This window comes from Mastigoproctus giganteus, chromosome 1 (genome assembly GCF_048544385.1).
Source record: "Mastigoproctus giganteus isolate SK-2022 chromosome 1, ASM4854438v1, whole genome shotgun sequence".
NCBI lineage: Eukaryota > Metazoa > Arthropoda > Arachnida > Uropygi > Thelyphonidae > Mastigoproctus > Mastigoproctus giganteus.
In genome coordinates, this window is record NC_143575.1 from 245,978,369 (window position 1) to 246,004,182 (window position 25,814).

Below are 25,814 nucleotides of genomic sequence, written 5' to 3' on the forward strand. Positions count from 1 at the left end.
CAAAAAAAATATTCTGAATTACCCTGAGAGAGAGAGAGAGAGAGAGAGAGAGAGAGAGAGAGAGAGAGAGAAGGGAATCACCAAGAAAGAGAAGAATGATGATATCCAGGACCCTAGGTGTGTCAAGCCCGTACAACACAATTTCCGGGGATCAGTTACTTGTAAGTAGTTAACAGCTTTATAATATATATATATGTATATATAATTTTTACATGGATTGAGTAAAACATGCTCATTTTATAATATTATTAGGATTCACTATTTGGTTATAAATGTGTAAGTTTAACTGGAAATTAACTGGAAATTTTTAAGCTTGAAAATGAACTGATATCTTCATATAATTTGAAAGTTGTACATATACTCTGTTAATCTCATCTTTGGGAATGCTTTAGTGGTGGCATTGACTTTTGACCATGAGGGCTTGTCCTGTTGCAAGTATGCTACTGCAACAGGATCTAGAAAAGTTACGCAGATGGGCTGCGATTTGGTTATTTGGTTTTTTTTTTTTAGGAGCATTAGCAACTACGGCCATATTGCTCCATGATATGCGGTGGACATTCCCTGACCTTTCCGCATCCTCCATATTTGTGGTGACAGGCTCGAACCGCGGTCTAATCAAGAAGCTCCTTCCCACATGGCTACGGAGGTTCCTAGATGGGCTGAGAAGTAGCAACTGAAGTTTAATGTTGACAAATGCAAAGTACTCGATATGGTAGCAGTAACCCAAGAGAAATGTACCAACTGTGTGGTACTACACTCAGGGAAGTGGGGAATGAAAAAAACCTGGGGGTAATTGTGCAGTCAGACATGAAGTTTTCTGAGAAGTGCAGATGGGCAGCCAGAGCAGGTCATGGAGTTTTGTCAATGGATATGTAGAAATTTTGCTAGCAGAGACAAGGTGTTTATCCTCTTATATAAGGCAATGGTCAGGCCACACCTTGAGTACTGTATACAGGTCTGGAGGCCTCATTTTAGCAAGAATGTAGAGTTGCTAGAATGAGTACAGAGAAGGGCAACAATATTGGTGAGAAGAACAAAGGGGTGTGCTTACAAAAAAAAGGCTTAAGTCTGCAAGTTGCAGCATCTGGAGACTAGGCACCTGTGAGGTGATCTGATTGAGGTGTATAGTAAATTTTACCACTCAATGGTAAAATCTGCAGAGATATTACTTCAAAGTAGCACCTGAAATAATTAAAAAATTATATGCATCTCAACAAGGCGCCTCCGTAGCCAGGTGGGAAGGGGCAGCAGTGCATAGTACACGATTCTTCATTAGACCGGGGTTCGAGCCCGTCACCACCAAATACGGAGGATGCAGAGAGGTTAGGGAATGACCACCGCATATTCCGGAGCAATATGGCCTTAATTTCTAATGCTCCTAAAAACTAAATAACAAGCATCTCAACATTGTGCACATTAAATACATTACTCACAATCAGTATATGTTTTACTAATAGCAGTCACCCATTATCTAATGAGAGACTAGTTAGATATAACAGCTGTCAGAGAATGCTCTGAGTTTCAGACAAATTGTGCATTCATTGTTTTGGTGGTGGCATTTGTATAGAAATGATATTAAAAAATTAGATCGATGTGTGAATAATGGTGTCATCTGTAAGGTCAGACTTGGCCCAAAGCTTTCTGGACAAAAATTGGACGACAATCAACAAAAGGATTAAAGCATCTCCAAAGACAGAAACTGGAATGTAAACAGATATAAGTACAATCTATATGTTATTTCAAAGCCTGCATTAAAATATTATTCTATAAATTATATACTGCTAACTGATATTCATTTATATGTTAATAGTCTCTTAATTACTCATACTAAAAAAAAAAAGTTGAGAGTTAGGTTAGTGAATATTTGCAATTCTGCCCAGACACAACAGGAAGGAGTGTAGAGTGTTTAGAGTCAAACGGCAGCAGGGGTTTCCCCCATCTCTGCAACAGGAGGGAGTATGAGATGAGAGCCCTGTCAATCAATTCGGCCCTGGAGAGATTGTGAAAGCCTCATTGGGTAGAATTTTTTTGGTGTGGTCTGTGCTTGTTAACAGGAGAGACAGCTTCTACAGGGATGGGACACAGAACAGAAAGGGTGTAAGACTATTTGCTCAAGCTATCAAAGCAGTGTTAGGTGGGTTGGAAAACTGCTAGTGGGTGGAGAGATTCACAGACTGATATATATTAACAGTAGCCACAGGCAGAGGTAAAAGTGATTATATGCACTGCTTATATTGGAATAAGTGGGAGCCTAGAAAGCAAGGTGCTGGGGATTTCAAGAACTGCTGGGAGTCATCATTGAACAAGTAAATACATGGGTTGTGTCAGGGTAACTAAGAGTAAGAACAGGTGCATGTATACTTGCATGTGCACCAACGAAAGGAGTATAGTAAATAAATTTGATGAATTTGAAGTGCTGGTCAAGACATCCAAGAGGGTTTTTTTGTTGGGATATCAGAGAGATGGTGTCACACAGATATAAGGAATGCAGAAATGGAATTTGAGGAGTATAATGTGTTCAGAAAGGATAAGAAGGAAGGAGGGATTATGCTGTTAGTTAAGAAACACGTAAAACTAAGGCAGGGCATCCAGTTGCATGCGAGGACAGTGCAATGTTGAATCAGTTTGGTGTGATAAAAATAAAAATGAGAGTATCAGTGTGTTATATGCCGAATGACAACTACACAGAGAAACAGAGTGGACTAGTAAATCATAATGTCTTATAATGGGGGATTTTAACTTACCAGATATTGATTGGAACTTGTGGGTTGGTTACTCACACTATAGCATGAATTTTGTGGATATAGTGGATGATTGTTTCTACAGTACCATGTTCAAAAGGCAATCAGAGGGAGTAATACTCCTGATCTGATTATAAGCAGTAATTATATACATGCATTAAGGATTTTCAGATAAAAGAACCACTAAGTGGCAGTGATCACAGTGTACTCATGTTGGATTTACTTAAGAATGTAACCATCAGGGGTAAAGGGAAGGGTTTTTCTTTTCATAAAGGTGACAACAGTGATCTCACACAGTTTTTAAATTCTATACAGTGGGACCTACTGATGATGTTACTAACAGCAAATTCTAAATGAGAAGTATTCAAGAAATTAATCTTGGAAGCTACTAGGCTTTTCATACCAACTAAGAAATTCTGTTCTAGGTTTAAGCATAAACAGATGTCAGATGAACTAATAAGATTTATAGCAGAGAATAAAAATGCATGGGATACATATAAATTATCAGGCGGCACAAAAACCTATGGTAGATGTAAACTAGTCTGCAATCTTCACAAAGGAGGTTAGGTAAGTGAAAGCATACTATGAGAAATCTTTGGCACAGGATGCAAAGAAAAACAACAAAGACTTTTTTACTTATGTAAACTTTAGAAGGAAGGGGATGAGTCAGATTGGTCCACTTGATATTGATGGTTTGATTGTTGATGCTGCTGCTGCTCAGGTAGCTGACTGAATGAGTAATTTGCATCTACACTCACATATCAGGAATTCTGCAGGAAGTGTAGGCCTGACATGTATCAAACTCTAACAGGGAGCTAAACAATTTTGTAATAACTGAAAGCAAAAGTGTAGAAGAAATTGTTGAATTAAACATAACTAAGGCACGTGGGGTGGATTCTATCTAGTTATATTAACCCTGGGGGCTCACATCTGGTGAGTATGGGCTTGGCACACCCAGGGTCCTGAGCTGGATATCATCATTCTTCTCTTTCTTGGTGATTCCCTTCTACTTTTGACTCTCTCTCTCTCTCTCTCTCTCTCTCTCTCTGGGTTACTCGGGAACTTTTTTTTTTTTTCCTGGTGCAGCATAAGCCTCAGGCTTCCTTGCATCATATGGATATTATTAATGATAATAATAATAATAATAATAATAATAAAAAAGGAGACAGCAAAGGAAATAAGCCAACCATTAGCCATAATTCAGAGCATCCTTGGATTGTGGGGTGGTCCCCAGAGATTGGTGATGTGAAAATGTATCCCAAATTCACAAACGAGGGAGTCAAAGGATGACACAAGTAATTACAGACCTGTTAGTTTAACTTCTGTTCAGGGGAAAATAATGGAGTCACTGGTTAAAGAATCTTTGCAGGATCATCTAGATAAGGCTGCAGTTATAGTTCAGGCACAGCACAGGTTTATTAAAAGGCAGTCTTGTCTGACCAATCTGACTGAATATTATGACGTGGTCACAAAAGAACGGGATGCAAAAAAGAATTTTGATATCATATACTTAGGAAAGCTTTGATACTGTTGTACATGAAGACTGCAGTACAAATTGGAGCAGTATGATATTTATGATAAGTTGCTGCTATGGATAAATGGATGGTTAAGAGTGAGAAGACAGAGAGTGGTAATCAATGGACTCTTAGTGGGCTAATGTTATTTGTGGGGTTACCCCAGGGTTCGGTGTTGGGCCCCATTTTGTTTTCTATATTTATCAATGATATTGATGAAGGTATATCAGGCTTAATGTCCGAGGTGGCAGATGATTCAAATCTTGGCAGGGTTGTTAATGATAGTATGCTACCTCCACAGGATTTAGAAAAGTTGGTTAGATGGGCTGAGATGTGGCAACTGAAGTTTACATTGACAAATGCAAAGTTCTGAATATGGGTAGCAGAGTCAAGCAAAAACTGAGCGGAACTACACTCAGGGTAGTGGAGAATTAAAAAGACTTAGGGGTAATTTTGAAGTCAGATACAAAATTTTCTGAGAAGTGCAGACAGGTTGCCAGAGCAGCTCATGGGGTCTTGTCGATGATATGCAATCATTTTTCTAGAAGGGATAAGTAGGTGATTATCCCTTTGTATAAGGCAGTGGTCAGGCCACACCCTGAGTAGTACATATAGGTCCAGATGCCTCATTTTAGGAAGGATGTGGAGTTGCTAGAACGAGTACAGAGAAGGGAAATGAGATTGGTGAGTGGAACAGAAGGTTGGGCTTACCAAGAAAGTCTAGAGACTTGGCATCTGCAAGGTAATGTGATTGAGGTGTATAAGGCTTTGACTAGTTTGAGCAAGCTCAATGCTGATGGAATTCTTCCTCTTGCTCAGATTAAGAACCTGAGGGAGCATAAATTCAAATTGAGAAAAGACAGTTGTAGAACAGATGTGTAGAAATTTGCATTTAGCTTGTAGGTTGTAGATTGATGGAACAAACTTACAACTGTTATTGCAGAAATTGATAGCATAAATAAATTCAAGGAAAATTTTTTTTTTTTTTTTTTTTTTTTGGCTGAAGCTGTATAAGCTTCCTTTCTTGCATTGTATGCCATACCTAATGCTAATACATTTAAATGAAGTTCATTTGTTAATAATTCATACTTTCTTTGCATTGAAAAAATAAATATTTTTTAAAAATTTAATAAGTAAGAACTACTTACATTCAGCTTGAATCTCAATATATCAAACGGATATTATTATCAGCTGTCATCTTGAGGATACCATATTTATATTAAGAGCATAAGGAAATAAACATGGCATCTAATGCAAAACAATGACATTACTGTTTGTTATTTGGTTTTTAGGAGCATTAGCAACTAAGGCCATATTGCTCCCGGAATATGCGGTGGTCATTCCCTGACCTTTCCGCATCCTCCGTATTTAGTGGTAATGGGCTCGAACCACGGTCTAATCAAGAAGTGTGTGTGCTCCGCACTGCTGCTCCTTCGTACCTGGCTATGGAGGCGCCCATTACAATGAAACTGGTAGTATAAGAATTGGAGTCACTAAACAAAAAGGTGGATGCCACAGAAACAAATAAAAACTGGTGATTTGTCAGCAACAGAAGTATCTAAGTGACCTGCCATTTAATCAACCTCAATTAGCATTAGTAAAGGCACATGATGCAAGAAAACAAGCTTATATAGCTCATTTCATCCATCCACTTGATCTAAATGTTTGTATAGTTCTGCCTTGAATCTATTTAAACTATGAACTTCTACGACAGATGGAAGTTTGTTCCAGCAATCTTGTGGCCTTTAGCCACAAGAAAGGCAAACTTTCGCAAATCTATCATACAACTGTCCTTCCTCAATTTGAATTTATGCTCTCTCAGGCGATTATACTGAACAAGAGGAAGAATCCCATCAGCATTGAGCATGCTCAAACCATTCAAGGCTTTATTCACCTCAATCAGATCACCTCACAGGTGCCTAGTCTCCAGGCACTGTAATTTGCAAAACTTAAGCCTTTCTTCGTAAGAGCAACCCTTTGTTCCATTCACTAATCTTGTTACCTTCTCTGTACTCATTCCACCAACTCTACAACCTTCTTAAAATGAGGCCTCCAGATCTCTATATAGTACTCCAGGTCTATGAGGCCTCCAGATCTCTATATTGAGTACTATATAGAGATCTGGAGGCCTCATTTTAAGAAGGTTGTAGAGTTGGTGGAATGAGTACAGAGAAGGTAACAAGATTAGTGAATGGAACAAAGGGTTGCTCTTACGAAGAAAGGCTTAAGTTTTGCAAATTACAGTGCCTGGAGACTAGGCACCTGTGAGGTGATCTGATTGAGGTGAATAAAGCCTTGAATGGTTTGAGCATGCTCAATGCTGATGGGATTCTTCCTCTTGTTCAGTATAATCGCCTGAGAGAGCATAAATTCAAATTGAGGAAGGACAGTTGTATGATAGATTTGCGAAAGTTTGCCTTTCTTGTGGCTAAAGGCCACAAGATTGCTGGAACAAACTTCCATCTGTCGTAGAAGTTCATAGTTTAAATAGATTCAAGGCAGAACTATACAAACATTTAGATCAAGTGGATGGATGAAATGAGCTATATAAGCTTGTTTTCTTGCATCATGTGCCTTTACTAATGCTAATTGAGGTTGATTAAATGGCAGGTCACTTAGATTATTAGAAGATTATGGATTAGAAGATTAGAATAGAAGATTAGATTAGAAGATTATGGATTAAGGATTTGGCATTTTTAATTGATATTACAAGCCACCTCAAATAATCTTAACATTTAATTGCAAGGTAAAAATAAGTTAATAAGATGTACGACACAATAGCAAGTTTTGTACAAAAACTAACGTTGTTTAAAAATAATTTAAAAAAAGACGTTTTGACCCATTTTCCTACTTGTGAGCAGTTAAAAACACAAAATCAAAATTGCTCTTTCTCACAATATTGTGACAAAATTGAGGAAATCAAAATGAATTCGATAAGCGTTTTAATGATTTTAAAGAGTTAGAAGATATGTTTTCTCTTTTTGTTGGACCTTTTTCATTTGAAATTGAAAAAGCTCCCACTTTGATTCAACTGGAATTAACTGATTTCCAAAATGATTCATTTTTGAAAGACAAATGTCAAGAAGTAGGAATTCCAAAAATATATTCTTAGGTGAAAAATATCCGGAAATTTAAAAGTTTGCTATGCAAATTATGTGCTACTTTGGGAGTACATACTTATGCAAGCAATTATTTTCATGTATGAAATTAAATAAAACGGCGTATAGATCGAGATTGACAAATAAACATATTTCCGACATACTGAAAATTGTATGTTCCCAGTCTTTGACTCCTGATGTTGAAAAACTAGTAGGAGTAAACGCTGGCAGGTTTCCAGGAAAACGAATTAATTATTTTCATCAATATATTGAATTTTAATTTTTAAATAAAAATAATAATATAACAATTATATATACTAAAACAAAAGGAGCACAGGGTAGCCAAAGAAACACACCTCTATTAGTTACAATTTATTAGGAAACGTTTCGGAAATTGTTATTGTTACAAAATCCATTTTCAGTCTTTGTAGCAATTTCCGAAACGTTTCCTAATAAATTGTAACTAATAGAGGTGTGTTTCTTTGGCTGCCTTGCGCTCCTTTGGTTACCAGTTCACCAACAGCCACTTTACTCCCATTTCTTCACTATACATACTAAATTCAAAATTACTTGTATTCTGTAGATCTGAATAAAAATTTAAATGTTAATTACATATGAGTTTTAATTATCCTGATTATGCTACTGAATCCTGAATCGATATATAATATTTAAGAAAATTTTATGCGGCCTGCGAAAATCATACCATTACACAAAATGGCCCGCGACAGAAATGAGTTTGACACACCTGTTTTAGAGTAAGCGGGATGGTTGCCTTAGCAGTTGGGACAGGTCATATCTTTTGTGGAACTCCAATCACTTTGACCGTGTTTAGGGGATCCACAGTTTGGACAAATTGGGTTCCCTCTGCATGCCATTTGAGAATGGCCATACTTTTGGCATTTATAACATCTCAACGGATTAGGAATGAAAGGACAAATGCAACAGAGTAGATAACCTGCTTTTACTGATGAGGGTAGGTTTGGACTGTTAAAAGTGAGAATAATATTTCTGGTAGGTGTGAGTATATTGTCTCTTTTGATCATGATTCTTTTGACAGAAATTACGTTTTTTTCCTGAAGCTCTTCTTTAATTTCTTCCTCTGTCACATTCAAAATGTCCCAACTTGATATAACACCCATAGATGAATTTAAGGTTGCATGGGGAGTAACTTTCACTGAAATTTTAGCAAAGTTTGTCATTTGTAAGAGTTTTCAGAATGCCTGCGGTTGACAGTTTCTACAAGTAAGTCTCCTGATTGCAGTCTCTTAACCATCTTGGGAGACCCTGCAATACTTTTCAAGTGTTTGTGGATTAAAAAGGTGATAGTTTACTAAGAGGCTGTTCTGATAATGAATGCATTATTAAGAATGCAGGAAACTCGGTTGCAGAGGAAATGGTTTTTAACCTCTTTGGTTGAGAAGAGTCATGCTCATGTTCTGTCTCTGGCCGACAGCTTGTCGGTTCTAAAGAGGGAAACATATTTTGTTCCATGTTGGCTCTTTTTAGCCCTTGGCAGATGAACTTTTCTGCCAAGGTTACCGGCCCCACCATGAGGAGTCAGGAGCAGTGCTGGGAGTGACCAAGCGAAATTAGTAGGAGTTAGTCTATTAAATAAGAAAAATAAAGAAAGGTTACTTTCCTTCCTTGCTCTCTACCAGTACCTTTGATACAAGAGCTACTACTTATTAATTAAGTTCTTTTCACTTGGTGGGTGAAATCACTCTGCAGGAAAGGTGGGTGAAATCACAAGCAAGAAATCACTCTGCAGGAGTAAAAATTGATGATTACTGCTATTATTGACTATTAATGATGATTGATGAAAATTGTTACCTAAGCAGAAGGAGAAAGGGGGTAATACAGAGAAGTGTGCAGCTGATGATATAAGTCAAAGCAACACTTGCACACATCTTGAGATTTGTTTGTTCCTGTAAGGGCAAACGTTGGCACGATGTGCCAGAGTAGCATGTTTCAAATGAATGAAAGGTAATGCTTGGGAAATAAGCTTAAATAACCTCAAGGTGTGTGTGTGTGTGTGTGTGTGTGGTGCCTCCATAGCCAGGTGGATAGGAGCGGCAGTGCGTAGCACACACTTCTTGATTAGACCAGGGTTTGAGCCTGTGACCGCCAAATACGGAGGATGTGGAAAGGTCAGGGAATGACCACCGCATGTCCCCGGAGCAATATGGCCTTAGTTGCTAATGCTCCTAAAAAAAAAAAAACAAATAACAATAGTGTGCATGTGTCAGGTAGTAAAGGTATAATTAAGTGGGAGTAATCTGTAGACAAGAAAATTGGAAGTTTATGATGAGAACCTCTACATATAAACAGAATGGGAAAGAAAGGGTAAATGTCTTATTAGTTCAATGGATTGGACTTGAGCAAGTGAGAGGGGAGCTCACCATCAGGAACAAAATTTTTAAATCAACTAGATGACTATTATTTGTATCAATATATTAGGGAAACTACTGGGTGCAAGAATATTCTAGACCCGATCTTCACTGATTAACCAGATGATACACAAGGCTATCCTTTAGAGGAAGCATTATAAGGGAGTGATTATAGAGTTCTAAGTAGGATGATGAGGAGAGAGGTGGAGTAGTTAAAGGCAAAAGAATGGGTTTTAATCTCTTAAGAAAGGAGACTAGGTGCTAAAGTGCTACATGGCCTCTATCAACTGGGGAAATGGCAAATGGAAGACAAATAAAAGGCAAATAATTCATCTTACTGTAGTAATAATAAATAAATTAAGTTCAGTTTACAATCATTTTATTTAGATGAAAAAAACAGGCATTTCAACTGGAATGCATTTCAGGATGAGTAAGATCATTTTTTAAACTGAGTAAAATTCTTTCAGCTATATTGATCATCTAATAAAACAGGAAGTGAGGTGTGTTCTTGCTTCAGAAGCTCTTGACATTTTTAATATTAGATTAGTAAGACAAATAACCAGAAGTCATTGGACTACAGTTAATATTATTAAACAATTATCATATTTGAAAATCTTTCTAAGTATCAGAAACTATTCTTTTTTAACATGACCGAGATTACAGATGCATGTTTGGTAATCTGCTCAATATGATTATGTACCCCATTATGATTAACCATACTGAGAACCAAGTCTTTGTTTTAGTAGGTACAGTAACCATAACTGCTTTTAATTGTTTTAAGCAGCATCTATATTTTTGGAGTACGTTTTTACCTCCAATAGGGTTCCCTATTTGATATTTATATTATAGATTATGTGTAATATTGATATTTATATAGTAACCAAGTTGACGTTTTGCTTCTGCCCAAGTAGGTTCAGAATTCCTAAGAATCATAACTGCTTCCATTACTTTTTCCACAAGAGCTGGAGGTTTTGGATAGCTCTTAATTTCACCTATATCTTTCTTGTTAAGAGATTCTAAAGCCTATAAAAAATAACAGAAGAAATTATAATCAGAGGTAAGCATTACAATCAGAATCTGAGATATTATTAATAATTTAACTTGGTAAACAATTTTAGAGTATGTTCACTATATGTTTCATATAATACATTTAAATATATGTATTATTATTATCAACTAAAAAACCCAATCAATATGTAGGCACACAAACCACAAGTAAGTATATTTCTGAATATCTGTGTGTGTGGGGCAGAGAGAGAGAGAGAGAGAGAGAGAGAGAGAGAGAGAGAGAGAGAGAGAGAGAGAGAGAGAGAGAGAGAGCTTGTGATATGAAATTATAAGTTCAATGGAAATAATGTATAAAAATAAATGAAGGCAAGTCATGTCAGTAATCCAACATTAATGTACAGTCAGTCCTCGTATAACACGTGTTTACACTACACGAATTCGATCACACACGATTTACAAATAGGGCAATGATATCTTATATAACACTTATTTAAAATAATTAAATGCACAAGGTATAACACTTTAAGAGTTTAGTATCTATATAATATCGGTGTTTTGATACACCATAGAGACACTCTTAAAAAAACTACAAAGTAGTTGTTGTGAACATCATTTGCTCTTTCTCATATTGTGCTCTACCTTCACGACGAGTTGCCATGATACTGCACTACCTCAAATAAGTAACGCTTCACTAATAACCTTCTCTATTAGTGAAGCGTTACTTATTTGAGGTAGTGCAGTATCATGGCAACTCGTCGTGAAGGTAGAGCACAATATGAGAAAGAGCAAATGATGTCCACAACAACTACTTTGTAGTTTTTTTAAGAGTGTCTATGGTGTATCAAAACACCAATATTATATACTTATATAACACGAACCAAATTCGCTTATGCACGATTTGCCTTTGTGTTTATAAGAAATGGAAGTCGAACGCAGAATCACCCCAACCGAATGTAACACGATAGGAATGAGGAGAATATTCTGAAAATGTATTTATGTTTCTTACATCAGTGAAGGGGAAACACATTTCACCATAATAACGTAAAAACCAACACAATTCCAGCTATCGGTATACAGTCAGTCCTCGTATAGCACGATAATTGTGTTCCTAGAAACCCTCGTGCAATGCAAAATCGTGCAATATAAACAACAGGCCCTATGGGAAAAACAGGGTTAGGAGCCGACCACCCAAGATTGAACACACATTTGTAACCAAAACATTATCAAACACAATAAATAATCGTAATAAAATATGTAAGTATTTTATTAAGACTATTACGTAATAAAATTTTTGCTAATGCTTTTGCTTCTATTGTAAGCAAACTTGTTTTTTTGCTTGATTTTCTATCGAAACAGATGACAGCCATTCAATCTCTTCCAATTCTTTGTGTCTTAATCTAATGGATTTTAATTACACTTTGAGTTATTCCTGCTATGAAAGTTGTTTTTATTTTCTCTGCATTCTTTGTAATTCTCGGCATTGCCTCATTTAGGTCTGTAGCATGTGGAATATCACATGGTCTTTCATTTTGCTCAAAGCGTTTCACAATTTCATATTTTTTCTCTATCGACAGAGGCGGATTGGCCATAAGCCTAACCTGAGAAACCCTGGTGGGCTGGAGGCCGGTGTGATTTTGGTCATAAACCATAGTATGAGGCCGCTATAAATTTTCCCGGGTAAGAATTTTTGACCCAGTTTGCCTGTGTTTATCGATAATGCTTTTCTTTTTCTCTCTGAATCTGCAGTGTTTTCACCAGGACACTTCCTTTTCACACCTTTTAAGTATTTTACTCATTTTTAGGAATAAAGCACAATTACAAAATGAGGAGGCACACTTGATACACATAAACAAAGCTGCACGCATGTAGCAACTGAATAAACAACATCGTAAAGGCAGAGATACACTATTAACACTTCACATTTTACTAAAGCACATTTCTAGGGGTTACTACCATAAAACAATAAAAACAATTTCCAGTTGCGTTTCTGTTAGTGGAATCTGTTATAAACTGGTAGTAAACTCGATCTAATTGCATTTGTGATTATACTGATTGGTGGAATTGTGTTGGTTTTTACGTTATTATGGTGAAATGTGTTTCCCCTTCACTGATAGAAAAAACAAATACATTTTCAGAATCTTCTCTTCATTCCTATCGTGTTGCATTCGGTTGGGGTGATTCCGCGTTCGACTGCCATTTCTTGTAAACACAAAGGCAAATCATGCATAAGCGAATTTGGTTCGTGTTATATAAGATACCGTTCAACTATTTATAAATTGTGTATGATCGGATTTGTAGTGCAAACACGTGTTATATGAGGACTGACTGTAATTGCAAATGCAATTAGACCGAGTTTACTACCAGTTTATAACAGACTCCACTAGCAGAAACGCAACTTAAAATTGTTTTTATTGTTTTATGGTAGTAACCTCTAGAAATGTGCTTTAGTAAAATGTGAGGTGTTAATAGTGTATCTCTGCCTTTACGGTGTTGTTTATTCAGTTGCTACACGCGCGCAGCTTTGTTTATGTGTATCAAGTGTGCCTCCTCGTTTTGTAATTGTGCTTTATTCCCTAAAAATGAGTAAAATACTTAAAAGGTGTGAAAAGAAAGCATCCTCATGAAGACCATGCAGATTCAGAGAGAAAAAGAAAAGCAATATCGATCAACAGAGGAGGACTGGGTCAAAAATTCTTACCCGGGAAAATTTATAGCGGCCTCATACTATGGTTTATGGCCAAAATCACACCGGCCTCCAGCCCACCGGAGTTTCCCCGGTAAGACTTATGGCCAGTCCTCCTCTGTCGATAGAGAAAAAATATGAAATTGTGAAACGCTTTGAGCGAAATGAAAGACCATGTGATACTGCACGTGCTACAGACCTAAATGAGGCAACGCCGAGAATTAGAAAGAACGCAGAGAAAATAAAAACAACTTTCATAGCCGGAACAACTCAAAGTGTAATTAAAATCCATTACACAAAGAATTGGAAGAGATGGAACGGCTGTCATCTGTTTGGACAGAAAATCAAACAAAAACAAGTTTGCTTATGATAGAAGCAAAAGCATTAGCAATATTTTATTACGATTTTTTATTGTGTTTGGTAATGTTTTGGTTACAAATGTGTGTTCAATCTTGGGTGGTCGGCACCTAACCCTATTTTTCCCATAAGGATTGTTGTTTATATTGTACGATTTTGCATTGCACGAGGGTTTCTAGGAACACAACTATCGTGCTATACAAGGACTGACTGTATCAGTTGTGGTTCTACACTCAGAATAGAGGAAAATGAACACCTGAGTATAATTGTGTCATAATAATTATATGAAGTTCTATAAGCAGAGCAGGCAAGTTCCATGACAGCTCAGGATTTTTTTTTTTTTTTTTTTTTTGAAAAATCCAAGCATGAGAGGAGTTAGAAGCTGTAGTACTTAGTATAGTACTGTGCATGGGTTGATGGTTGAGAAGATTAAAGATGATACTTGATAACATTAGACTTGAATGTTTGTAGATTGTAATTTTCAGGATATATGTATGAGGGGAAGTTGTTCAATAAAATAAAATTTGAAGAAATAAATGATGAAGAAGAAGAGTTTGTTCTGTGAGTTTGTACAGTAAAAAGGATGCTGACTTGGCTGTGGTATGTGTTCAGATTGGTTTGGAAAAGAAAGAGTGGGAATTATAGAAGTCAACAATACAGCACAAACAAAATAACTGAGACAGAGAGTGGAGAGACTTTGCTAGAGATGGGTCATTAATTAACCTAACTGTCCTCTTCTGAATGGAGTCTAGAAGCCTGGGAGGGGTTTTGGAGGCACCATCCTGGATGTGGGAACAATAATACATGGTAGGGTGAATTTGTGATTTGTACAGAGTGATCAGCTGTTCAGGAGAAAAGTAATGCCAAGGAGAAAACCCATTTTTTTTAGATGCAGAGGAAGCAATATTTGTAATGTGCTTTGGCCAAGAGAGATTAGAAGTCAGGGTAATCCCCAATAGAGATATATAATCTTGCCTAAAAATCAAAGTATCATCAAAGAAAGCATAGGAGTAGAAGAATCTTTTTTTTTGCGAGATATAAGACAGGACTGAGTTTTAGAAAGATTGAAATCAACTAAGTTATCTTTGTCACCCTGGAGAATAAAATTTAAGGAATTGATGGTGGATATTCAAGAAGGTGAAGCTGTTTGTGCAAGGCAAGGTTTCTCAAACTGGAAAGTGCATGAAATGTGTTATCATCAGCCAGCAAAAGTATGGATATGATTTCTGGTCAATGGAAGAAGGTCATTAATATACAAGAGGAAAAGACTGAGAGAATGAGCTGAACCTTGGGAAACACTAGCATTAGTGGAGAAGTTTGAAGACAGAGAGCCATCTACCATTAGTCGCAGTGAGCAGTCAGAGAGAAATCTCGATAAACAAATCATAAGATGGAAGCATATTTAGAAGACCTTTATGCCAAACACCATCTAAAACTCTTTGAAATGTCAAGAGCAACTGCTTGAGTTTCACCAAACTTTTCCATTGAATTTGTTCTTAGATGGGTAATTTCCATCATTGACACTGACGGAATCTCTACTGGCAATTATTGATCAGATGGAAGGTTTCTAGATAATTTAAGAATTGGTGATTAATTGATTTCTCCATTACTTTAGAAAGAGTAGAAGTAAGTTCAATGGGACAATGACTGGATGGGAGGGCTTTGTCACCCTTTTTAGGAACTGACTGGATATGAGAAAATTTCAAAGCAGAAGGGAAAACACCATTGGAATAAGAAAGTGAAAAAAAAAAAGCAAACACAGAACAGGAGTCAGCTCAGGAACACAGGGTTCGAAAACATGTGGAGAAATACCATCAGGACCTAAACCTTTCTTAGCATCATGATTGATCAAAATCCTTCTAACGTCCTTTTGACAGAAGACAAGAGGCAGTGAATGAAGGTGTCCTAGGAATGGTAGGAGGTGGCTTACCGAGATCATAATATACGAGTTGGAAGAAAAGTAGGATGCTAGCAGGCCAGCTTTATCTTTGGCTGAAGTGGCGATAGAACCATCTGGTCTTGAAAGAGGTGGGAACAGAGATGGGCAAAAGTTGTGGCAAGTAGCTTTGGCAAGAGACCAGAATACTTGACTACCATTTGGGCAAGAAGCAAGTTTTCTCCTCTTAGCCTGTTCGAAATCTAGTTTGGACTGATATCATAACTGCTTTAATTGTTGTAAGCTTTGGTATAGCCAGAAAATGAACCTGGACATTTGGATATAAGCCAAACGCGATATGCAACATTATCTTGAACTGCCTTAGCACATTTATTGGAAAACCAAGGTTTAGATAAAGGACAATATTTTAAGGCTTTAAGGCCTTATGTAGGAAAACAATGTAGGAACACAAATGTGTGGAATAAAGGATTTTATCCCTACAAGAATAATTTACTGACACAATCTGAGTAGACGTTGACATCGGAACATTTGAAACAGTAATCTCCAACGAAGGAAAAGAAAAAAACACATCTTGCAGATCATCCCATTTTGCATTTTTGTAATGGTAAACAACATGAGGTTGATTATGGACAGAAGAGAAAGCCTCCATTGGAGAAGACTGAACTGAACTGATCTCTGTTTCAAAAGTAACTGAGGCTATATAGTAAAGTGCAGCCATTATCAACCCACTGAAGGATGGAAGCCTCCTCAACAATTCATGCTGAGGGAAATGGACCTTAGTCTGCCACGCTGGTCCAGTGCGGGTTGGCAGATCGACCATATTCAGCAGTCAGGGGCTTGAACCCCGGTCTACTCAAAGAGCATGTGCTACTGCACTCTCGCTCCTGACCACTTGGCTACATATAGGGATCCATAACCATCCATTGGAAAAGAGACTGCCACCAAGTTGTGATTTGAAGTGCCTAGAGGCCCACTCACTTCACTCATGTACTTTGAAGGGTTGTTTGTGAGAAAAAGATCAAGAGTGTTCATTATGTGGTTAGAATTGCCTAGTATTCTGGTAGGTAAACAAACAATCTGTGCAAGGTCAATGGTAATTTCAAAAGTCTCAGCATCTTGATTAGCTGGGTCCATGTGACTAGAAAATGGAAGCCAGCTGCAGTGTGAATATTAAAATCATCAAAGTTACCTCACTGGTAGGAATGCTGGAATAGAGAAAATCAAGTTCAAAGAGATGAAGAAGAAGTCAAAGAGTTTCAAGTGATTAGTGAAGGTGGGAGAATGATAGAAGCAGCAGATGAATTTGACAGAATGGGGAGAGATTTTAAGCTAGAGAAGACCAAAAAGAGGAAAAAGAGAAGGAAAAGAAATGTCATTATTCTTTTTCCTCCTCTTTCTCAAGGTAATGTCAAGATAATAAGTGAGACCACACTTAGAATATTGAAATCTGATGACTACACTTGGAGTATTGAAATCTGAGGGCTGAGAAAAAAAAGACAATGAACTTTTATTATTATTATTAGCTATATGGTGCAAGGAAGCCTGAGACTTATGCTGCACCAGCGAAAAAAAAAATTTCTGAATTACCCAGAGAGAGAGAGAGAGAGAAGTAGAAGGGGAATCATCAAGAATGATGATATCCAGCTCAGGATCCTGGGTGTGCCAAGCCCATACTCACCAGATATAAGCCCCTGTGGTTCTAGAGAAGGTTCAGAGAGATGAGTGACCATATTGATGAGGAGCATAAATTGTTTTTCCTATATTTAGATGTTTCAAAACTCTGCGAGGCTTTTAGTAAATATGGAGTTCAATTGTACATTTCGAACTTTGTACAATTGCATAGTTAGGCAACTAGGCATCTTAAGGTAAACTGACTGACGTGGTCAAGTTCCTGAGGGGAATTAATAAAATGAATGAGAGGTATATTTACAGTGGTAGTGGAGCATAAACCACAGTATAAAATCTTCAGGGTAAGGGAAGGCTAGATCTTGTGAAGTTTGCTTTTGAGCAGCAAGTTGTAAAAACTGGATTAAATTATTTAGCAAGATGGCTGAGGTAGAAACTGGAAGGTTGCCTTTTTTTTTTTTTTTTTTTTTTGGGCAATAGAAAAGGTATGAGTGATTGGAAGTTTTTTTTTTTTTTTTTTTTTGGAATTGCAAACAAAGTCCATCCAAAATTCAAAAATTTAATTAAAGAAGGTGAAATCCCATTTCTTAAAAATTTAGTAGCCAAACTGTTACTTATAAACCAACAGAATGCAATGAATTCAAGAAGGCAAACAAACCTACAGTTTCTTCAAGCAACTGTAGTCAAACTCCGTTACAGCAATCTTGGAAATAATGAAAACCCTAATATGGCATCACAATTACGTCAATCAAAATAATCTATGTACAAACTGTGCCATTTTACCATTGTTAGAATGTCATTTCAAAACAATGTACTTCTTCAATGTATATATTTTTAAATGTGTAAAATATTCAGCATTTGCTGGTGCTGAATTTAAAATAGTAATCTATTGTATATGTAGATCAGTCTGATACTCTATTTTTTTTAATGGCAACTCCAAACACAAAAGATATTATCATACTGTACAAAAGCAAACTTATGCAGTAAACAATGCACTGTCTATCGCTTGTGATAACATAGGTATCTCATTGTCATCAGCAAGTGAATAATGTTATTATGGGAAAAGAAGCATTGACTTAGCATTAGCAAAGGCACATGATGCAGGAGAGCAAGTTTATATAGCATCAGCGAAAAAAAAAAAAAAAAAAAAAAACACAATTATTTCACCCATCCACTAGCTCCAAACGTTGTCAAGTTCTGCCTTGAATCTATTTAAGCTATCAACTTCTACAATGACAGATGGAAGTTTCTTCCAGCAATCAACCACCCGCTGGCTAAAGGCAAACTTCCGCACATCTATCCTACAACCATCTTACCTCAATTTGAATTTATGCCCTCTCAGGCGATTATTCTGAGCAAGAGGAAGAATCCCATCAACATTTAGCATGCTCAAACCATTCAAGGCTTTATACACCTCAATCAGATCACCTCGCAGGTGCCTAGTCTGTAATTTGCAAAACTTAAGCCTTTCTTCATAAGAACAACCCTTTGTTCCATTCACTAATCTTGCTGCCCTTCTCTGTACTCGGTCCAACAGTTTTACATCCTTCTTAAAATGAGGCCTCCAGACTTGAATATGAATACAGTACTCAAGGTGTGGCCTGACCATTGCCTTATACAAGGGGATAATCACCTCCTTATTCCTGTTAGAAAAATTCCTGTATATCACTGACAAGACACCATGAGCTACTCTTGCAGACCACCTGCACTGCTCAGAAAACTTCATATCTGCCTGCACAATTATCCCCAGGTCCTTTTCATTCTCTACCAATAGTACCACAGAGTTGATACATTACTCTGGGATTACTGCTTCCCATATGTACTACTTTACATTTGTCAATGTTAAACTTCATTTGCCACCTCTCAGCCCATCTGCTCAACTTTTCTATATCCTGTTAAAGCAGCAGTGTACTGTCATTAGTGTCATTAACAACCCTGCCAACCATTGTATCGTCTGCAAACTTGGACATTAAGCCTGATATACCATCATCAATATCATTTATAAATACAGAAAACAACAATGGACCCAACACTGAACCCTGACGGACTCCACTAATAACATTAGTCCAAGAAGAGCAGCACCCATTGATTACCACCCTCTGTCTTCTCCCACTTAACCATCCTTTTATCCATTGTAGCAACTTACCCTTAACACCATTCTGCTCCAATTTGTACAATAGTCTTCCATGTGCAACAGTATCAAAGGCTTTTCTAAGATCCGAATATATGATATCAAAGTTCATAGTTTATCATAGAAAGTTCTGAGGACGAGGTTGCCGGTGCCGACATGCCTTTCTGCTGCTCTTGGAACAGAGAAGTTTTTTCTGATTTATTTTCTGCTTTATTAGTTTAAATTGACATATTAACTTATTTTCTAGAGTAGCTTTATATTCCTATTACGGTACTTAAGTTTAAAGTAACTTAGATAGATATTTTGTAGGTATTACTTAGTATCGGAAAGGTTATCAAATACACGTGTTTACCGTTCGTAAATATCCGCCATTGTTACGGGAAAATTAATCAGTAAAATCTATTAATCTTGTAGAACTTCATTGGCAATTAAATTGTACTTTTAACTATACAAATAACCACTTAGGTTATGTAACATAAATAATTAGTAAAAATAAATAATTAATACATAACTTGATACGGACGTTATATAAAGGGATTTCGTAGATAACTCGTTACTGAAACATAAATATTTCGTAGATAACACTCGTTACTGAAACAAAAATATTTCGTAGATAACACTCGTTACTGAAACGTAAATATTTCGTAGATAACACTCGTTACTGAAACAAAAATATTCCGTAGATAACATTCGTTACTGAAACATAAATATTTCGCAGATAACACTCGTTACTGAAACATAAATATAGCGTTATAACTGTGTTTGGATACAAGTTTAGGATTTAATTTTGTACAGAAATTGAAATTTTATTGAAAGTAAATCTAAATCATGACTCAAACCAGAGCAGCAAAGCAAAAGGCTCAAGCTAATGGGAATGCTGTGGCCCAGGGTAGAACTGCGGGGGGGCAGTTGTCTTGTGAATCACAGCCTTTTAAGATGCACTATTTGCTTGATGTTTGCGGAGCAGTCAAGTATGGGACATGATACTGCCATGGGGGATGTCTTTGTATGTGTGCGATGCAAGGAGTGTAAGGAGATCAGGCGACAACTCAGCGTTGTTATGGGCCTATATGAGAGCTTGAAGGACAGGGTGGATGCCCTCGAAGGATTACAAGTTAGGGGCCTATCAAGCTCTCAGCTGCCCACACCAATGCCAGAGCTTGCACTTGGTCATCGCGCAACACAGCGGCAACCCCCAAGGCAGAATGCGCTGGTCCCAAAGGAACTAGTAGTTGTTGGTGACTCTATTGTCAGGGAAACATGCTTTGTAAACAGGATAGGTGAAACAGGACCAGGGTATGTCTGCCAGGGGCAAAAATTGATGACGTTGTAGAGCGGATATCATCTTTTAAGGGCACAAAAGGTGATATAGTTGTACACGTTGGCACTAATGATATTAAGAGTAGGAGACCGGCGGAATTACTTGACAAGTACAGGTCACTGATGAAAAAAAGCCGTGAATTAGGGTTGAAATTGAAAGTGTCTGCAATTCTGCCCAGACACGATAGGAGGGAGTATATGATGAGAGCCCTGTCAATCAATTCGGCCCTGGAAAGATTGTGCAGTGCTCAAGGGGTAAATTTTTTTCAGCCTGGTCTGTACTTGTTAACAGGAGAGACTGCTTCTACAGGGATGGGATACACTTAAATAGAAAGGGCGCAAGAATGTTTGCTGATGCTATCGAGGCAGTGTTAGGTGGGTCGGAAAACTGCTAGATTGGGGGGATACAAGGACTAATAGATTAACAGTAGCCCCTGGCAGAGGTGAAAGTGATTCTTGCACTGCTTCTATTGGAATGAGCCGCAGCCTGGAAAATAAGATGCAGGATATTTCAGAGACTGCTGGGAATCATTGGGGTACAAGTAAACACATGGGTTGTGTTAGGGTAGCTAAGAAAAAGAACAGGTGCATGTATACTTGCGTGTACACCAATGCTAGGAGTTTACTAAATAAATTTGATGAATTTGAGGTATTGCTCAAAACATCAAAGGCAGATATTGTGGGGATTTCAGAGACGTGGTGTCACACAGATATAAGGAATGCAGAACTGGAATTTGGGGAGTACAATGTCTACAGAAAGGATAGACAGGATAGGAAGGGAGGAGGGGTTATGCTATTAGTTAAAAAACACATAAAATCCAAGGAAGTGAAGCCAGTCGACATCGCTGGACAGTGCAGTGTCGAGTCAGTTTGGTGTGACATAAGCATTGGGAGATCAAAATTGAGAGTAGGAGTGTGCTATAGGCCTAATGACTCTGATGAGTATAATAAGAAACTGTTCGGAGAAATAGAGTGGGCCAGTAAATCAGAGAGTCTTATAATGGGGGATTTTAATTTCCCAGATATTGACTGGAATTTGGGGGCTGGTCACTCACACAGTAGCAAGGCTTTTGTGGATTTATTGGACGATTGTTTTCTACATCAGCATGTTTGGGAGGCACTAGAGGGAGTAATACTCTTGATTTGATTATCAGTAGTGATTCTTCATGCATTAAGAATCTGCAGATAAATGAACCACTGGGTGGCAGTGATCACAGTGTGCTGAAATGGGAGTTACTCAAAGAGGTAACTACCATTAGGGGTAAAGGGAAGGGGTATTGCTTTCGTAAAGGTGACTACAATGGACTGAGACAGTATTTAAATTCTATACAGTGGGATCAACTGATGATATTGCCAACAGCAAATTCAAAATGGGAAGCATTCAAAGAACGTATCTTGGAAGCTACTAGGCTTTACATACCAACTAAGAAATATTGTTCAAGGTTTAGGCCTAAATGGATGTCAGATGAACTAATGAGGCATATGGCAGAGAAGAAAAATGCATGGGATACATACAAATTAACACGTGACACAGACGCCTATGATAGATACAAGTTCATCTGTAACCAAGTTACAAAGGAGGTTAGGCAGGCGAAGGCAGATTACGAGAGATCCTTGGCAAGGGATGCGAAGAAAAACAGCAAAAAGTTCTTTACTTATGTAAACTCTAGAAGGAAGGGGATGAATCAGATTGGTCCACTTGAGATCGATGGGTCAACTGTTGATGACCCTGCTCAGGTAGCTAACAAACTAAATGAATATTTTGCATCGACATTCACACATGAGGAGTTATTCAGCAAGGGGAATGCCAGAGGTGTATTCAACTCTAGCAGTAAGCTAGAGAATCTTGTAATAACTGAGAGCAAAGTGGAGGAGAAATTGTTGAAGATAAACACAAGAAAGGCACCTGGGGTGAATGGGATCTATCCAGTTATATTAAAGGAGGCAGCAAAGGAAGTAAGCAAACCCTTAGCCAAAATTATGAGAGCTTCCTTGGACTCAGGGGAGGTACCCATGGACTAAAGATGTGCAAATGTGACCCCAATTCACAAAGGGGGATCAAAGGCTGACACAAGTAATTATAGACCTGTGAGTTTAACTTCTGTTCCCGGAAAATTAATGGAGGCACTGGTTAAAGAACCATTGCAGGATCATCTAGACAAGACTTCAGTTATAGCTAGGACACAGCATGGTTTTGTTACGGGTAAGTCTTGCCCGTAACAAATCAAATCAAGAGTATTACCAATTTGATTGGATACTATGATGCAGTCACAAAAGAACTGGATGCAGGGAATAACTTTGATATTATATACTTGGATCTTAGAAAGGCTTTTCTAAGATCCAAGATTTGTACAGCAGTCTTCCTGTTGCACATGGAAGACTGCTGCACAAATTGGAGCAGTGTGGCATTGGAGGCAAATTGCTGCTATGGATAAAGGGGTGGTTGAGGGGGAGAAGACAGAGAGTGGTAATCAATGTACACTGCTCATCGTGGACTAATGTTATTAGTGGAGTCACACAGGGTTCAGTATTGGGTCCTTTATTGTTTTCTGTATTTATAAATGATATTGATGATGGTATATCAGGCTTAATGTCCAAGTTTGCAGATGATACGAAGGTTGGCAGGGTTGTCAAGGACACTACTGACACTATGCTGCTGCAACAGGATTTGGAAAGGTTGAGCAGATGGGCTGAGAGGTGGCAAATGAAGTTTAACATTGACAAATGTAAAGTACTACATATGGGAAACAGCAACCCCAGAGCAACATATCAACTCTGTGGTACTACACTGACAGTGGTAGAGAATGAAAGGGACCTGGGGGTGGTTGTGCAGGCAGATATGAAGTTCTCTGAGCAGTGCAGACGGGCTGCAAGAGTAGCTCATGGTGTATTGTCAATGATATATAGGAATTTTTCTAGCAGGGATAAGGAGGTGATTATTCCCTTGTATAAGGCAATGGTCAGGCCACACCTAGAGTACTGTATACAGGCCTGGAGGCCTCATTTCAAGAAGGATGTAGAGCTGCTGGAACAAGTACAGAGAAGGGCAACTAGATTGGTGAATGGGACAAAGGGGTGCTCTTACGAAGAAAGGCTTAAGTTTTGCGAATTACAGTGTCTGGAAACTAGGCACCAGCGAGGTGATCTGATAGAGGTGTACAAAGCCTTGAATGGTTTGAGCATGCTCAATGCTGATGGGATTCTTCCTCTTGCTCAGAATAATCACCTGAGAGGGCATAAATAAATTCAAATTGAGGAAAGACAGATGTAGGATAGATGTGCGGAAATTTTCCTTCAGCCAGCGGGTGGTTGGTAGGTGGAACAGATTTCCATCCCTTGTCGTGGAAGTTGATAGCCTAAATAAGTTTAAGGCTCAGCTGGACAGGTATTTCGAACGAACAGAGGGGTGAAGTGGAAGTGGTTATTTTTATTTATTTATGTTACTTTTTTTTTTTTTTTTTTTTTTTTTGGCTGATGCTGCATAAGCTTGCTTTCTTGCATCATATGCCTCTACTAATGCTAATGCTAATGCTAAGTTATTCTTTGCATCCAGTTCCATTGTGACTATATCATAGTATCCAATCAAATTAGTCAGACAAGACTTCCCCTTAACAAACCCATGCTGTGTCAAAGCTATAACTGAAGTCTTATTTCGATGATTCTGCAATGCTTATTTAACCAATGCCTCCATTAATTTCCCTGGAACAGAAGTAAAACTAATAGGTCTGTAATTACCTGTGTCTCCCTTTGATCCTCCTTTGTGGATTGGGGTCACATTTACACATCTCCACTCAATGGGTACCTCCCCTGGGTCTAGGGAAGCTCTCATAATTATGGCTAAGGGTTTGCTTACTTCTTTTGCCACCTCCTTTAATATAACTGGATAGATCCCATCCACCCCAGGTGCCTTTCTTCAACAATTTCTCCTCCACTTTACTCTCAGTTATTACAAGATTATCTAGCTTACTGCCATAGTTGAATACACCTCTGGCATTCCCCTCGCTGAATAACTCCTCATGTGTGAATGTTGATGCAAAATATTTGTTTAGTTTGTTAGCTACCTGAGCAGGATCATCAACAGTTTAACCATTGATATCAAGTAGACCAATCTGATTCATCCCCTTCCTTCTAGAGTTTACATAAGTAAAGAGCTCTTTGCTGTTTTTCTTTGCATCCATTGCCAAAGATTTCTCGTAATCTGCCTTCGCCTGCCTAACCTCCTTTGTAACTTGGTTACAGACCAGCTTATATTTATCATAGGCTTCTGTGTCACATGTCAATTTATATGTATGCCATGCATTTTTCTTCTCTGTCACATGTCTAATTAGTTCATCTGACATGCATTTAGGCCTAAATCTTGAACAATATTTCTTTGTTGGGAAGAAAAGCTAGTAGCTTCCAAGATTAATTCTTTGAATGCTTTCCATTTTGACTTTGCTGTTGGTAACATCATCAGTTGGTTCCACCGTATAAAATTTAAATACTGTCCCAGACCACTGCAGTCACCTTTACGAAAGTAAAAACCCTTCCCTTTACCCTTGATGGTAGTTACCTCTTTTGAGTAAATCCCACTTCAGCACACTGATCAGTGCCACCTAGTGGTTCTTTTATATGCAGATTCTTAATGCATGAAGAATCGCTACTGATAATCAAATCAAGAGTATTACTCTTTCTAGTTGCCTCTCGAACATACTGGTGAAGAAAACAATCATCCAATAAATCCACAAAAGCCTTGCTAGTGTGTGTGTGTGTGTGAGTGACCCAGAAATTCCAGTCGATATCCGGGAAATTAAAATCCCCCATTATAAGACACTAATTTACTGGCCCACTCTATTTCTCCTCGTCATATTACTTTTCCACATACTTTTCCCCATATTACTGATTTTGTGAAATCATCACATACTTTTCCCCATATTACTGATTTTGTGAAATCATCACTAGTTGACTGGTAATGTCAGTTCATTTTAGCAGTTTTCTTGAAAATGTTGACAATATGCCTTTGCTCCGGAGTTCTTTCCTCACTCTGAACACTGCAGTTCTTGACATTGGTAA

The 25,814-nt window shown here is 37.8% G+C and overlaps 1 protein-coding gene across 1 annotated transcript in view; it reads right to left on the reverse strand.

The window, feature by feature from the left end:
- The window catches only part of kl-2 (dynein heavy chain 2, axonemal kl-2), a 1,174,416-nt gene that overhangs the window by 315,812 nt on the left and 832,790 nt on the right, over positions 1 to 25,814 (reverse strand). Inside the window, exon 55 of the mRNA XM_090369487.1 lies at positions 10,622 to 10,763. Coding sequence (XP_090225613.1) covers positions 10,622 to 10,763 — 142 coding nt within the window. The remainder of the gene's footprint in view (positions 1 to 10,621; positions 10,764 to 25,814) is intronic.